This window comes from Phocoena phocoena, chromosome 1 (assembly GCF_963924675.1).
Source record: "Phocoena phocoena chromosome 1, mPhoPho1.1, whole genome shotgun sequence".
Taxonomy (NCBI): domain Eukaryota; kingdom Metazoa; phylum Chordata; class Mammalia; order Artiodactyla; family Phocoenidae; genus Phocoena; species Phocoena phocoena.
This window is the reverse complement of record NC_089219.1, coordinates 34,976,695-34,993,708: the sequence shown is the minus strand read 5'-3', so window position 1 is coordinate 34,993,708 and position 17,014 is coordinate 34,976,695. Positions and strand designations below refer to the sequence as shown.

Genomic DNA, 17,014 nt, shown 5'->3' with positions numbered 1-17,014 from the left:
CTCACTATTCAAGAAGACGTGAACACTCCTGCCCTGCTGTGTATAGTTGGAAGATATTTATATATATTTTTTGGTTGTCAATATTAAATACAGACACTAAGTTATAGTATATCTGGAAAAACCAACTTGTAAATACACCACCTCACTCTGTAACTTACCTAAGCAGATATAAATGGCTGGTTTTTAGAAACATCGTTCTGAAATGCATATGGGTTGAGGGTAGACAGATCTGGATGGGAATGGGAAAGAAGCAACTATTAGAGCGGCTTCAGACTTTTTGACTCCGAGATTCAGTCACTTCCAAGCACCTTTGATCAACACCCTCTACTGCTTAAAAATCTGTTTGATCTCTGTTACCCAGAGAAAAATCTAAAAATCTTGGCATTCGAGGCATTCCCATTTTCCGTCACGTATGACAGCTGGTATTCAAAAAAATGACAGCTATGTGCTGACCTTGATGCTCAGGCATCAAGATAATATGCATTATCTTGAATGTGAGGTAGGTACTATCTCTGTACATTTGACAGTCTCAGAGAGGTTAATGTGCCTGAAGTCTCACAGCAAATATGCTAAAACCCCTGCTTTTAACAATTATACTGCAGGAATTGCCTGGTGGTCCAGTGGTTAGGATTCGGCGCTTTCACTGTGGTGGCCCAGGTTCAGTCCCTGGTCAGGGAACTAAGATCCCGCAAGCCGCGTGGCCAAAAAAAAAAAAAATTATACTGCAGCCCCCCCCCCCATACCCCACTCCTCACCCCAAACCCCCAGCCCCTCCAAAGCAAAATGAACCATGTTCACTGCATGGGCAGAGTGAGCTGTCAGGCTGCCTTCTCCCATCTATTTAATTCAGAATGCCCCCTCTGATCCAGCTTACAGGCTACTGCACACCCTCTAAAGACTTCTAATCCCCTTCTCCCAATCCCTGAATTTCAAGAGCACTTCATTTTTTCCTTTCTTGTGGCACTGTATCTTTATCACATGTCTTTTATCACCACCTTTATCACAAGTTCCTATCTCCCCCACTAGTCTCAATTTCATGGAAAGAAGTCAATTTGGTTCATCTGGGTCTTCAGTACTAAATACAGTGCTTGGCACAGAGCAGGCACTCAGAAAACAGTTGAAATAAAAGCACCAAGGATATTTGTCCCTAGAGGCTCAGCTGACAAAATCGGGAGGGTGGAGTGGATATGCCTGTCGAAGCCTTCATAACTGCACACAGGTTAAACTATAAAATCTGCTTGCTATGAAGCGGGGTTGTACGGAGAGGGTGAGAAGGGAAAACGGGTACATGGGTACATCGTAATTGGCAGCGCCTGTGTGTATTATCATTCGGTACAGAGAATCTGAGGAGTTAGCCATCCCCATCTCACAAATCAGGAGTGAGGCTCGGAGAAGGTCTGTGCCTTGCCTGAGCCTGGGGGCAGGGTGGTTACCCGATGAAGGGCTGGGACCAGGTGCGATGGAGGAGGCCTTATCACATGGCCCCAGCAGGCTTCTGTTGAAAGGAGTTAGCTCTTGCTTCGCAGGGGCCCCGGGAGGGGTAATGCAAAGAGGAGTCAGGGGCCCAGGATGCCAGGTGCGCACTCGGGGCTCCTAAAATCCGATGGTGGCACCCTGGCTGCTGTTCCTACCGGATGGAAGGAAACGGACTAGGGCTGGGGTTGGGGCGGAAGGGGCACGCTAGAGGCCTGAGCTTAAGAATGCAAAGCAGTGGCGCCCGAGGCCCCAAAGCGGGGCGGCGCCCGGTAACATCCCGGCCCCACCCCAGCCCAGGGCTCCACACCCTGGTCTGAAAATGCCCGAGAACCCACTCCCCGGTTCCCGCCCCTCACAGGGCTTGCACCAACTTGCCGGGGGCCACCATTTCCCAAACTGCTAGGTGCAAGCAGGCGCCGGAAGACCCGGCCCACCCCCGCCTGGGCCCACAATGCTCCGGGAAGCACAGCTTCCGGTCCCTTGACGCCTTTTCTCTAGGGACTGCAGTCCACCGCGGGTGTAGAAGATTTGGGGCCGGGGCGGTCTTCCATCTCTCCCAGACCGTAACACCGGTGCTCTAGGGCCCCCTCAGCAGTCGCGCACCCACCTGGGTAGCCTCCTTTGCCGACTGGCGGGAGAGGCGGGGCTACGCGGTTTCTCCACCAATCAGAACCGCAGTGTTGGGCTGGTGAGGGGCGGGCCCCAGGCTCCCACCAATCACAGCCTGTCTGCCCTGGGCGGCGGTCCAGGAGCCTCTGAGGGACACTAAGCATGTCTGTCTTCTGGGAAGTGAGTTTGCTCCAGGAGCTGGCGACCGTGGCTGGGTTAGCGCTTTCATCCTGGTAGCTCACCTGGGACACCTTATCGCGCATAAGGTGACGCCTACGGTTTGTGACGAAAAGGGGTAAACAGGTAACGGGGCTGCTCCCAGACTCCCTTCTTTTCCAGTGCTTAGCTCACTGACAGTTTTGTGAGATCCTTTGCATATTTTGGGCTCACAAGTCTCCTCTCCCTGGAAACCTACATCAGGTTCCCCCGCTGGACCCCACACTGTCCTGTATTTCCTCCATCAAAGTTGACTGTTATTCCACCAGTGGGGAGGCAACTGCTAAGTCATTCCTTTGTCGCCGGTTCCCACCACAGACTGAGTGAATTTAGACCTAAAGAAGTTCCAGGATCTGAGCTCTTCCACTGCAGTTTTAGGGAGAAAATCCAACAATTCAGAAAGTGTTCTTAATAATGGGGAGAGAATATTCATTCTCTTCTGTGAAAACTACACTTTAATGCCCTCTTTCTCATTCTATGATTTTTATTTCTTAAGTCACCTACAAATCTGACCCCTTCTGTCCACTTCAATTGCTGACCCTAGTTCAGACCACTCATCATCTCTCTGGGGATCACTGCAGCACCTCCTCACTGTTTTCTCTGCTTCCTGTCTCTTTCCCCTCATTCTCCGCACTGCAATCTTGGTGATCTTTCTAAAAGGCAAGTCTAGTCATGTTTCTCTTCTACTTAAACATCGGTTTCCTGGGTCCCCATTTCCCTCAGGATAATGTCCAGCTTTCTTAGCCTGGAAATTCAAGGCCATTTGCAATCAGTTTCTACCTCTCAGATGCAGCCTCCCCTCTCACCCCTGCCCCCCATCCCACTGCAACCATCCTCCAGGCATTGATCACCCTGTCCTCTGACCTCCACATACTCCTTCCCCTGTGCGTCTTTGGGGTTCCCTCCACACAGGCTGTTCTCCCAACTACTCTTGTGTTCCACCAGTTGACCATACCCCATCACAGCCCAAGGAGCTGGCTGAGGAAGCTCCTACTTGGAGGCTGGCTCACCTGTTTCTTGGGACATTGCTGCCAACTAGTGGCTGTTGTGTGAATGTTTAGGTCAGGGCTGGTTTTAACCTCAACCTTTCATGGGTTCAGAGAGAACTGACTGCTTTGGCGATAACTCTTCACTGGGACTTTTACAATAAATCCATTTGGTAATCCCATCCCCAGCACCCCAGAATGACTTCCTAAAGCAGTGTCTGAGCATATTACTCTACAGCTTAATGCTCCCCACCGTCTCATGGTAAAGTCCAAATTCCATAACCAAGCAGTCAAGATCTTTCACATTTGGGTCCTTGAAGACCTTATCTCCCAAAATACTCCATTAACACTCTAAGATCCAGCTAAGCTGATGTACTCAGTGTTCCCTGGACAGCTCCTCACCTAACTGTCTAATCTTAAAACTTTTTGTTCAATCTCCTTCTTTCTCCAGGTCTGCCTTTGGTCTCTCCATAAGGCTGTTTGATCTCAAAAAAGACCAAATTAACACTTTCTCTATGAAGCATTTGTTCATTCCTTCAACTGTTACTTAACTGAACACACACTCTTTGCCAAACTTTCTCCTCAGCTGTGTGGTGTCTTGAAAAGAACATGGTTTCTAGAGTCAGACAGAGCTGACTTCAGATCAAGGCTCTGCTACTTAGCTGAATAGCCATGGGTAAGTCACTTCACCTTTCTGATCTTCAGTTTCCTCATCTGTTGTGATATTAAGATAAAATAAGATAATGTGTGTGTGATGCATGTGTCAGTTAGAGTTACTCCATATTCCCCCTTTCACCCCCTTCATAAAGTCTGGTACTCACCCCCCAGGTTTCTGTGAATTCCCAGGGATCTCTTCCCTTCTCAAGGTCATCTCTGGCTCTGATGGTCGGCATCTCCTAAACCACCTGGTGCAGGGTTCCCAGGGCAAGCTCTTTCCTGTCATGGAACCCATATCTTTTCATTAGTTTCACTTCATTCATTTATTGAGCACCTGCTGGGTGCCAGGCATCGTTCTAGGGCTGGGGATACAGCAGCAAACAAAACAAAGATTTGCCTTCATGGAGCTTACATTCTGGTGGGGAAAACCCAGCAATCAACAATCAACAAATAAAGTATCAGATGGTGATTTGTGTTATGGGGAAGAAAAGGCAAACCAAAGAATAGAAGATGATGGATGTGAGGGTGGGGTGGGTGGCTTGATTTTAGATGAGATAATTTGAAGGTCTCCCTGAGGGAGTGATATTTGAACAAATGTGAATGAAGTAAGGGAGCAAATCATATGCATAATCTGGGGGAAAGGCTTTTCTAAGCCAAGAGAACAGCAAGTCCAAAGGTACAAAGGCAGGACCATGTCTGGTGTGTTGAAGGACAAGCAAGGAGGCCAGGATGGCTGGACCAGGGGGACAGGGAGATGAGGGCAGAGAGGTGGCAGGATGCTAGATCATGTAGGGCCTCATATATCACATGAGGACTTTGGGTTTTTTTTTTAATGTAAGAAGAAACTTCCCAGTTTTGATATTTTGTTTGTGTTCATTATAATATGCAGTTATGCTTAGCAGGTTAGTTATCATAGAGTTAGTGAGCAAGTCCACCCTCCTGTGACATACTTTACAACTTGGAGGGGACCTATATTGCAACACATATAGTTTTCTATAATGAAAATATAGTTGTAAGGGGAAAACAACCCACGGAAGATAATTATGAAAACAAACCTCTGACTCTTACAGAAATTTCATTGCCTTCCCCAGTAACGAGTCTTGGAAATTTCTACTGCTCTGCAAGATAGAAATAAGTATAAAGAATAAGTACTAAGTTTCACGGCAGCGCACTTGTGGCAGGAATCAGGAGGAGCAGGAGACAGCAAGGACAGGCCCAGGGAAACGAAGAAATGGAGCAGCCTGTGCAAAAAGGAAAGGAAAGCCGCCTTTTGGGAGGGGGCGAAGGCCACCAGCCGGCAGGAAGTAATAGACGGGGACAGGCTCGCCAACTTGCCCCTAATTTCTGATGGGCCATACCCAATAGGCAGGTCAAAGATGGGATGGGTGGAGATGGAGATTATATGGAAATGTTCATGAAGAGATGAGCGAAATCAGGAGAAAACTTAGGGAGATGCAGTTGAGGAGTTGTCTGCGTATCCTTATGGGGGAGCTCTCTAATCACCATGACCATCGTGATGAATTTGCCTTATGCCTTGACTCCTGCCATTTTCCACGAGATTAATACTGTGATTCCCACTGTTGTTCTCTTTTTTCTTGCATTTTCCTACTACGCCTTTTCTGATCCATTTGCTGTGAACCTTACGTAATTTCCATGTCAGGTGGGTTCTGTGTTACCAGCTTCTAATTGGAGATTGCCTTGGCACGCAATCTAAGTTTCTGTCAACAGTAGAGTTTCACCCATTTACATGGAAAATGTGAAGTTAATAAAGCAATTGAAAAGCAAAAAAAAACACCCCAAAACAAGAATAAGTATAAATTTAACCTAAATTTTATAAAACCTGGGAAGTAGATATTCTCTCTCCTCCCTCCTTTCTTTCTAAGCAGAGGTTACAAGATCTGTTGGTGTTTTGAAATTTCAAAAGCACTTGTGTCAACAGGCTTCACTCAGAGTTTCTCAGAAAGTACCATTGATACTCGTGGCCTAGGGTTTAAAATCTAATTTTAAACGAGGAAACTCAAAGTACTGGGGGCCTATAATTTATTTCCTTAAACCCTACTGCAGACTGTGGTGTAATTATGGTGTGTCTTAGTTCCCCCACCTCCACCCCAGCCTGTTGACCCCCCACCTTGACGTCTGGTTCCCAGTGGTAAACCCTCAAGGAAGCTGAGGGTAGAGGTTAGAAGTGTGGGCTCTGGGGTCATATTGCCCAGCAAGAATACCCATCACTTTTTGTTTGTTTGTTTTAAAATGAATTTATTAAAGAATAGTCTTAGGAAGGCAACAGTGTTTGATGTGTCATTAAGAAGAAAGTTCTGTTTCTTCATGACGTATAATAAATGTAATGTAAGAGGGTACAGAGTTATAAGCTTCTTTCTACTGGAATTCTCGATAGTACGGCACGGTGTAGTCATTTCTGCAATGCTAGAATAAATTTTTTAAAAAGTCTCCTATGCTTCTCTTCGAAAAGAGATGAACAATAACAGGATGGCATTAAAAAGCCAATTTTTTTCTATTCATTCCGTAGTATTGGAGCCAGTATTTTTACCATCGCAGGCTACACTTTTTTAAATTATTTGGCTGCGCCGGGTCTTAGTTGCAGCACATGGGATCTTCACTGCCGCGTGCAGGATCTTTGTTGTGGCATGCAGGATCCTTAGTTGCAGCCTGCGGGATCTATTTTGGTTGCCGCGTGCGGAAACTTTAGTTGCGGCATGCGCAACTCTTAGTTGCGGCATGTGGGATCTAGTTCCCTGACCAGGGATCGAACCCGGACCCCCTGCATTGGGAGCACAGAGTCTTAGCCACTTGTCCACCAGAGAGGTCCCACTCACAGGCTACAATTTTCACTTTATCAAGTTCTGTCACCTCTCTGAATTCAACGTCATTCAATACAAAAGTCCATACATTATCGCAGAATCTGTATGTATTAAGAGAGCCCTTCAATCCTGCAGATAATGTTTCGGACGTTTGAAATCTCAGTAACTCTTTAGGGAAGGTAGCCAAACATACATAGCCCTGGAATTGACTCTGTTCCTGACCTTCTGTACCAACACTGAATATATAGGCTTATCAAACTGAAGTAAAACTTGAAGGGCAAGTTGGCGGGTAATCTGTTGAGATTGTATGAGCTCATCGAGGCTCTCCTGAAGACTGTTTCCCAAAGTGGTATTTCTGTGCAACTGATGTGCCATGGCTTAGGAGGGAGAAATTCTTTTTGTTACTCAGGCTTACACTGACGTCCTGTGGAAGAGGCGCTTCCTGCCTCGGAGAGAGCCAAGAGAAGCTGCTCGGCCAGGAGCCCAGCAGGACCACCCTCCCCCCACCTCTCCCATCACTTTCTATTGTCTTTTTACAGAGGTGGGAGTGGAGGCTGACAGAGGACACAGTTAATAACACCTACCCCACAGAACTGTGAGGAGTAGGCAAGACCAAGTTGGTATACTCTTAATGTGGTGCGTGATTGTAGAAATGGTAAAAATTAGGAGGTATTTTTATCTTCTGATAACGTTATTTCTCCATCCCTGTCATTTTCTTTGCGCTCTGCTTACTGTTGGCCAAGATTATAGCTAGCTAATCTTCCTAACTAAATGCCTACTGAGAAAAAGCCAGGGTGAGTGAGGCTTCTCCCTATCTCTGCTTGGAGGTTACATATATTTATGGCCACAGTGATCCCTGGTAGCCAAGTTTCTATCTTTAATACCAGTAATGGCTAGCATTTAGATAGCGAGTGCTATTTGTCAAGCACTGTCCTAAATCTGTGACATGTATGAATACACTGGATCCTTACAACATCCTAGGAGGTGGACACTATTATTATTATACCCATTGTATAGATGAGGCAGCGGCACTTGGGCCACCAACACAAACCACACTCTGTAAGTGGCCTCTTATGTCCATTCACACCTATGGGTGGACATGGCCTCTTTTGCAATCAAACCAAGAGAGAAAAACAGTCTTTTCTCCCGTTACTCTGCCTGATAAAAAGGCAGTTATTATTTCCACTTATTGCTGAACAAATCAAGACACAAAGAAGTCAAGCAGTTCTTTTCTTGTCACAACATCATCCCCGGGGGCAATGCTATACGCTGTCTGCCAAGCACAGCTGCTTAAGCACATGAAGTGCAATGGGTAAAGACATGATTTTGAAATAGAAAGCACAGCATTTTAATCTAAGTAATGCTGCATATTGACTCTGACGTCTCTTAGACTCAGTTTCTTTATCTATGAAATGATGATAATAAGTGAATCTACATCACAGGTTTGTGAGTATTGAATGAGGAAAGATCTACAGTACCTGGCTCATAGCAAGTGCTCATTCAATGGTTACTATAATCATTTTGTTTGTTTATTTGTTTTTAATTCTTTTTTTTTTTGCGGTACGTGGGCCTCTCACTGTTGTGGCCTCTCCCGTTGCAGAGCACAGGCTCCGGACGCACAGGCTCAGCGGCCATGGCTCACGGGCCCAGCCGCTCCACGGCATGTGGGATCCTCCCAGACCAGGGCATGAACCCGTGTCCCCTGCATCAGCAGTCAGACTCTCAACCACTGCGCCACCAGGGAAGCCCTTTAATTCTTTTTTTAATTGAAGTATAGTTGATTTACAATGTTGTGTTTTATTATTATTGTATTATTATACAGCCAACCTATGCTGGCTCTCTTAAAAACCAATTAGAACAAAAGCAACTTGGTCAAAATCTGTACATTTGTTCTTTTATTTTGGGGCAATAGGTGCTGGAGCTTGGGCAAGCTTTAGCCTTTCATTTTATACTATCAAAAATCATGTCTAACTCTTTGAGACATATTTTCAGAGGCAGACCCTATTAGGGGTATTTTATATCAGGACATTTCTGGAAAAAGGTATATTGTTCTCTGAGTAAACTGAAATAACTCCTCAACCAAGTTGACTTCCTCCACACTCTTCTCATTTCATCCTTCACACTCAGGTCTAGGATTATGGCTCCTCCCTGCTGGATGGCCTTGATGACTGCACACTGCAGAAAGAATACCTAGCCTGCCATTTAAAACTCTGTACTCTCTGGCCTGCTTTTTCTTACACCCTTACCTCTGCTAATACCCCTAGTAATCTGTAACCTTTTTTGATATAAAGTCTATTTTGTCTTTTTGCTCTCTTTTGCTTACTATTTCCATGGAATATCTTTTTCCATCCTTTCACTTTCAATCTACTGTATTTGTGTCTTTGGATCTAAAGTGAGTCTTTTCAGAGGAATGGCTAAAGAAGATGTGGTACATATATATAACGGAATATTACTCAGTCATTAAAAAGAATGAAATAATGCTATTTGCAACAACATGGATGGACCTAGAGATTGTCATACTGAGTGAAGTAAGTCAAACAGAGAAAGAGAAATATTGTATGACATCCCTTATATGCAGAATCTAAAAAGAAATGATACAAATGAACTTACTTACAAAACAGAAACAGACTCACAGACATAGAAAACAAACTTATGGTTACCAAAGGGGAAAGTGGGGGGAGGGATAGTTAGGGAGTTTGGGATGAACATGTACACACTGCTATATTTAAAATGAATAACCAACAAGGACCTTACTGTATAGTACAGGGAACTCTGCTCAATGTTATGTGGCAGCCTGGATGGGAGGGGAGTTTGGGGGAGAATGGATACATGTATATGTATACTCCAATATAAAATAAAAAGTTTAAAAAAATAAAAAATAAATAAAATAAAGTGAGTCTTTTGTAGGCAGCATATAGTTGGATTATGTGTTTTCTATCCATTCTGCCAGTCTCTGTCTTTTTTTTTTTTTTTTTCAGTCTCTGTCTTTTGATTAGAGAACTTAATCCATTTACATTTAAAGTAATTCCTGATAAGGAAGGACTTACTTCTGTCATTTTGCTACTTGTTTTCTATATGCTCCATAGCTTTTTGTTCCTCATTTTCTGTTACTGTCTTCTTTTGTGTTTAGTTGATTTATTTGTAGCAAAACATTTGCATTCCTTTCTCATTTTCTTTTGTTTATATTCTGTAGTTCTTTTCTTTGTGATTATCATGGGAACTGCATTGAACATCCTTAACTTATAACATTCAAATTTTAATTTATAACAACTTAACTTAAATAAGATGCAAAAACTCTGCTCCTTTCCATCTCCATCCCCACCCCTTTTGGTTGTTGATGCCACAGAATTACATCTTTATACACTGTGTGCCCCAAAACATAAACTAATAATTCTTTTAAATTCATTAGTCTCTTAAATTATGTCAAAAATGAAATTTGGAGTTTCAAACCAGTTACAAGACTACTAGCTTTTAGACTAATTAGATTCTTTTCTTTAAATGTATTAGTCTCTTAAATCATGTTGAAAGCAAAATATGCAGTTACAAACCATTGTTACAATAATACTAGCTTTTGTAATTGCCCATGTATTTACTTCCGTTGAGATTTCTATTTCTCTATATGGCTCCAAGTTACTGTTTAATGTCCTTGTATTTCACATTGCAGGACTCCCTTGAGCATTTCTTGCAGATCAAGTATAGAGATTGATTTCTTCAGCTTTTGTTTATTGGGGAATGTCTTAATTTCTCCCTCACCTTTGAAGGCCAGTTTTGCCAGATATAGGATTCTGGTTCACAGTTTTTTCCCTTGAACACTTTGAATATGTTGGCACACTGCCTTCTGGCCTCCAAAGTTTCTCATGAGAAATCTGCCAAAAATCTTATTGAGGCTCACTTTTGTGTGATGATTTGCTTCTTTCCCGCTGCTTTTATATCTCAGTATGAGTCTCTGAGTTCATCTTACCTGGAGTTCATTGAGCTTGTTAGATGTTTATATTCATATTTTTCATCAAATTTGGGAAGTTTTCAAACATTGTTTTCTTCAAATTTTCTCTGTCCCTTTCTCTCTCTTGTCATGCTGGGTCTCCTGCAATGCATATAATCAGTCTGCTTGATGTTGTCCCACAGTTCCCTTAAGCTCTGTTCACTTTTTTTTTTTTTTTTTTTTGCGGTACGCGGGCCTCTCACTGCTGTGGCCTCTCCCATTGCAGAGCACAGGCTCCGGACATGCAGGCTCAGCGGCCACGGCTCACAGGCCCAGCCGCTCCGCAGCATGTGGGATCTTCCCGGACCAGGGCACGAACCCGTGTACCCTGCATCGGCAGGCGGACTCTCAACCACTGCGCCACCAGGGAAGCCCTCTGTTCACTTTTCTTTAATCTTTTTTCTTTCTGTTCCTCAGACTTAACAATTTCTATTGTCCTATCTTCAAGTTCACTGATTCTTTCTTCTGCCTGCTCAAATGTGACTTTGAATCTCTCTAGTGAATTTTTCATTTCAGTTATTATAACTTCTGGCTCCAGAATTTCTTTTCGGCTTCTTATTAGGTTTTCTATCTCTTTCTTGATATTGCCATTTTGCTCATAGATTACTTTCTTGACTTTCTCTACATCTCCCTTTAGTTCTTTAAGCATCTTTAAGACAAATGTTTTAAGTCTTTTCTAGTAGATTTGCCATCAGGCTTTTTTCAGAGACAGTTTTTGTTGGTTTTTAAAATTTCTTTATTTTTTGAATGGGCCATGATTTCTTGTTTCTTTGTATGCCTTGTGATTTTTTATTGTTGTTGAAAACTGGACATTTGAATCTAATAATGTGGTAACTTTGGAAATCATATTCTCTCCCATCCCCAGGACTTGATGGATTTGTTTGTTTTTTTGTTTTATTGTTGTAGGCTGTCTCTGCGCCACAGATCAGCCTGAGATGTAAACTTAAGGTCTCCTCAGGTCTTTTCTGGACCTGCATCTTTCCCTGGGTATGTACAGTCACATTCTAATTTTCCCCATATATGCAGTTGTTTTTGAATCTCCTAGTCTTTAATATCTGGGCTCCAAAAGGAGAAAAAGAAAAATGAAGGGCAGGAAAAGGGTGCTGGTCCTTTAAATCACCTGGAAGTCATTTGAACCAGAGGGGGAGTGGCTTGTGACAGTGGGGGAAGATACAACAACAATAGCTGCCCTTCTCTTGGCACCTCTGTGATCAGAAGCAGCAATCAAATGCCATTTACAGCAACATGGACAGACCTAGAGGCTGTCATACTGAGTGAAGTAAGTCAGACAGAGAAAGACAAGTATCTTATGATATTGCTTATATGTGGAATCTAAAAAAATGGTACAAATAAACTTATTTACAAAACGGAAATAGAGTCACAGACATAGAAAATAAGTGTATGGTTACCAGGGGGAAAAGGGGAGAAGGGATAAACTGGGAGATTGGGATTGACATATACACAGTATTTTTTAAAGATTTTTAAAATATTTACTTATTTATTATTATTTATTTCTGGCTGCATTGGGTCTTCGTTGCTGTGCACAGACTTTCTCTAGTTGCGGCAAGTGGAGGCTACTCTTCGTCGTGGTGCGCAGCCTTCTCATTTGTAGTGGTTCTCTTATTGCAGAGCACGGGCTCTAGGTGCGTGGGCTTCACAAGTTGTGGCACGTGGGCTCAGTAGTTGTGGCTCACAGGCTCTAGAGCACAGGCTTAGTAGTTGCTCTGTGGCATGTGGGATCTTCCTGGACCAGGGCTCGAACCTGTGTCCCCTGCATTGGCAGGTGGATTCTTAACCACTGCGCCAGCAGGGAAGCCACTATACACATTATTATATATAAAATAGATAACTAATAAGGACCTACTGTATAGCACAGGGAACTCTACTCAATGCTCTGTAATGACCTATATGGGAAAAGAATCTAAAAGAGAGTGGATATATGTATACGTATAACTGATTCACTTTGCTGTTCACCTGAAACTAATATAACATAAATCAACTATACTCCAATAAAAATTATTTTAAAAAAAGAAAGCAGCAGCAGCAATCAGAGCACAGATCCCCAATATTTGGAGGACAGTGTCCTTTTTATTGACCATGGCTCCCACTAGCTCTGTGTAGGTTACTCCAAGAAATGTGTGTGTTGCCTGCTATGAGGCTGGAGCGGAGGATGAGTACCTGCTACTGTGCTAAGAGCTGAAATTGACCAGAATTAACTGCTATTTATCATCCAGGCCTTCCCCTGTAAGTTGCAGGCTTTCAGTAGACTCCAGCCAGATCTCCAAAACAGCTACATCAGACAGATTCTGCCAGTTCAATTGTTGTCTTGGTGGGGAAACAGATTCCAGGTGCTTCCTACTGTACTATCTTCCCAGAATCCTCCCTCTGTAATTCTTTTTATATTGAATACATCGTCGGATTCCATTTACTAATATTTTGTTGAGAATTTTTGTATCTATGTTCATGAGAGATATTTTTCTGTAGTTTTCTGTATTTGTAAGGTCTTTGTCTAGTTTTGGTATTAGCATAATGCTGATATCATAGAATGAGTTAGGAAGTAGTCCTTCTTGATTCTGTCTTCTGGAGGAATTGTAGAAAATAGATATAATTTCTTCCTTAAATATTTGGTAGAATTCACCAATGAAGCCACCTGGGCCTGGTGCTTTCTGTTTGGGGAAGTTATTAAATATTGATCAATTTCTTTAATAAATATAAGCCTACTCAGATTTCCTGTTTCTTCTTATGTCTTTTTGGGTTTTTTTTTTTCGGTACGCGGGCCTCTCACTGTTGTGGCCTCTCCCGTTGCAGAGCACAGGCTCCGGACGCGCAGGCTCAGCGGCCATGGCTCACGGGCCCAGCCGCTCTGCAGCATGTGGGATCTTCCCGGACCGGGGCACGAGCCCGCGTCCCCTGCATCAGCAGGCAGACTCTCAACCACTGCGCCACCAGGGAAGCCCCTTATGTGAGTTTTGATAGTTTATATCTTTCAGGGAATTGGCCCATTTCATCTAGATTATTAAATTTGTGGGCATAGAGTTGCTCATATTCCTTTATTATCCTTTTAATGTCCATGGGATCAGATGCCCCCTTTTTCACTTCTGATATTAGAAATTTGTGTCCTCTTTTTTCTCAGTTAGCCTAGCTAGAGGCTTATCAACTTTATTCATCTTTTCAAAGAACCAGCTTTCAGTTTTGATCATTTTCTCTATTGATATCCTGTTTTCAACTTCATTGATTTCTGCTCTAATTTTTATTATTTCTTTTCTTCTGCTTACTTTTGATTTAGTTTTCTCTTCTTTTTCTAAACTTCCAAAGGTAGAGCTTAGATTATTGAGTTTAGAGTTTCCCTCTTTTCTAATATATGTTATTCAGTGCCATCAAAGCACTTCTTTTGCTACATCCCACAAATTTTGATAAGTTGTGTTTCTCATTTAGTTCAAAACATTTTAAAATTTCTCTTGATATTTCTTCTTTGGACTGTGTGTTGTTTAGAAGCTTTGTGTTATTTAAAGTTTATTTAATACTTTAAATTCCATGTATTTGGGGATTATCTAGCCATTTTTCTGTTGTTGATTTCTAGTTTAATTCCACTGTGGTCTGAGAGCACTCACTCTATGATTTCTGTTTTACTCCTGAGTGCTCCAAGCGTGCCAGCTTGGGAGAAGGGCTATTGTAAGTGAAATGAAATGGTTCCTCTTATCTGTTTCAGTGTAGCTGTTCTTGGCTTTTAGTTTGCCTGGGTACTGTGAGTTTCTTCACTGGTTTCTGGAATTCTCATAAAGGCTTTTTGGACTGTATATTATTGTTACGTCAATGTCTCTGTTGGGGAAGGGAGTCTGAGCTTCTTATTTTACCATCTTGCTGTCATCACTCCTCTTAGTCAGATTAATTTTTGTAAAGAGTACACCTGGAGGCTGAGGATCTTTACATTGATTCCCTTTAAGCTAAATATGTTCACATACCTCTTGGAAAGTTTTTGTGAACCCCCAGGGGTATGCATACCCAGTTTGAAGACAACGTTTCTGGAGGGTCCAGATTAGTATTCCTCTGGCTTCCCTTGGGGTTGTGTTTTCTAACTCTGCCCCTGTTGTGCTGACAGGGTGTCAGCTCCCTGTTCAGGTTCTCTTCCATCCCCTACCTGGGGCATCTGGGTCAAGGGAACTGTCTGGCAGGCCTTGAGTGATGAGTGATGGGAAGCCGTCCTGGGCCCATATGTAACAGCAGCAGGGTTACCATTTGACCAGGAGGGCAGGCTATTCCCTGTTTACCCTTAAGAAGTTCTCCATGTTTACCTCAGACCCACATACACTGAGAAACGAGTATCATGGTGGGCTGCCTTCTATCACTAGCCTCTCCCTCCAGGAAGGTAGGAGGGAAAAGGAATGAGCTGTTCTCTCATAGAGCCTGAATGGGTCCTTCTCCAGCTCTCCTCCTGTTTCCCCCCACTTCCTATGCAAGCCTTGGCTTCTGAATGACCACAGTCAGGTTTTCAGAATGGGTGCAGTTTGATAAAGATGTCCTTCCTCTGAACAGCCAAAGTAAAAAGTGTGATCAACTCTATTTCACAAAGTCTCAAGCTCAGGCACCCTGCACACCCCCCCTCTGGAACTAAGCAGTACCCTTTCCATGTCTGCAGACATGCTGTCTCTGGGACAATGCTCCATTCCTTTGGGTGTCTGGAAGCATGGTCTCTGCTTTGTCCCAATTTGCCCCATATGTCTGTGGTTTTGTGGGTATCTGGGGCTATTTGTGACTAGGTTCTTCGCACTCTGAAGTGGTGGTTTTAACCCTGAGCCAGGACCTGGGCCTACTCTGGGAGCCTTTTGACCTGCCTACTCCCCAGGCCCCAGGCCTTGGGTATAAGTAACTTGATGGGGGTGCTCCATAAATGGAAACTAAAAACCTTAAACCCAATCAACATTACACTTGATAACCCCAACCCTCCCCAGGACTCAACCCATTACCAAGGGCTATATGGTGGCCCATTCTAACATGGATCTGGGCCGAAACCATATCACAGTAACCAACACCTTCCATCTGTCTCTTCCTCTAGGCTGGTTGCTCCTTGAAGGCCACTGGAACACTGTCCCCAACAGGAATCAGCCTAACACAAAGAAGTTATCAATAAGTGTCTGGTGAATTTGACTTACCTTCCTTATACTACATAGCTACCACCCACAATACCATAAAAACACTTTCCCATCTTCCTTATTTCCCTTCTGAGGTAACAAACCCAGGCTCCTGTAATCTGGGTTTCATTCATTTAGATAAATGCCTGAACAGCTTTTATTTTGGTCACGGATGAAAGGAAAGACAGATATCCCTGCTCTCAAAATGCAATAATGGGCAGAATAAAGGATACACAGTTAAGTTATAGTGTTGTATCGTGATTCCTGGCCAAAAGGAAGAGACTATGTCAGCAGTACATGTGAATGATATAGTGAGGTACTTAAGTACGAGAGAAGTTTGCCCACTGTAATGGACATCTGTTTTTGCTGCCTGTCATCCAGTCACCCTTCTCTAGGACTGCTCCCTCCCTACTCTCAGCCCATGTGTTTGTGGTGGATTTGACTCCACCTCCAACTCTAGGGGTCAACCTGAGACCCCAGGCATGGCCATTTAAAACATCACATTTTCTCGGTCACAGTAATGAGCTAATCAGAGTCAGTGAGATGCAATGATTCCTTTGTGGGAGCACTGGGAGAGAGGCAGCCACATTTTCCAGCTGTCCTTGAGCCCAGAGGGATAGCACCAGTCATCTTGCACCACAAGAAAGCCTGTGTCTGAATGGAGTCAACACAGACAAATGGACAGAGAGAAGCAGGGTTTGAGTCTGTAGCAACCCTGCCTGAAGCCAGAATTTTCTGTCACATGAGCCAGTAAAGTCTCTTTCCTTGAGCTGAAATTGACCGCTTAGCTGTGAAGTCAACCTATAATGCATATGAGCAGACATTGCTTAAGTCACTTCAAAATAGTTTACTTAATTATTCCAAAGTCATTTGACTTTTCAGGAGGTTGATCCATCAGGGAAACCACATGCACACTGGTTAAGAGCACAGGCTTTAAAGCCACACACACATGGAGTTGATTCCTGTTTTCTTAACCTTTCTGAGCTTCCATTTCTTCATCAGTTAAATGCAGATAATAATAGTGTTGATGTGATTTTTTTTTCATGTCTGAGGGCAGATTTTGTGAGCACAAAACACTATAGCATTTTAAGTTCTAAATTAATATTAAATTTTTTCAGCTACAAACTCAAAACCTTGGCT

General features: G+C 43.3%; 1 protein-coding gene and 1 pseudogene across 1 annotated transcript; one reads left to right on the top strand and one right to left on the bottom strand.

The window, feature by feature from the left end:
- The first annotated feature begins 5,175 nt into the window (after positions 1-5,175).
- LOC136125553 (protein BEX3-like) lies at positions 5,176-5,507 on the top strand (annotated as a pseudogene).
- A 953-nt stretch (positions 5,508-6,460) lies between these two features.
- Positions 6,461-7,138, bottom strand: LOC136120191 (transcription initiation factor IIA subunit 2-like). Its single transcript, XM_065873669.1, has 3 exons — positions 6,962-7,138; positions 6,779-6,884; positions 6,461-6,501 (listed from the first exon to the last, which is right to left on the bottom strand). The coding sequence occupies exons 1-3, from the start codon at positions 7,136-7,138 to the stop codon at positions 6,461-6,463; spliced, it is 324 nt and encodes a 107-aa protein (XP_065729741.1).
- Between the last annotated feature and the right edge of the window lie 9,876 nt (positions 7,139-17,014).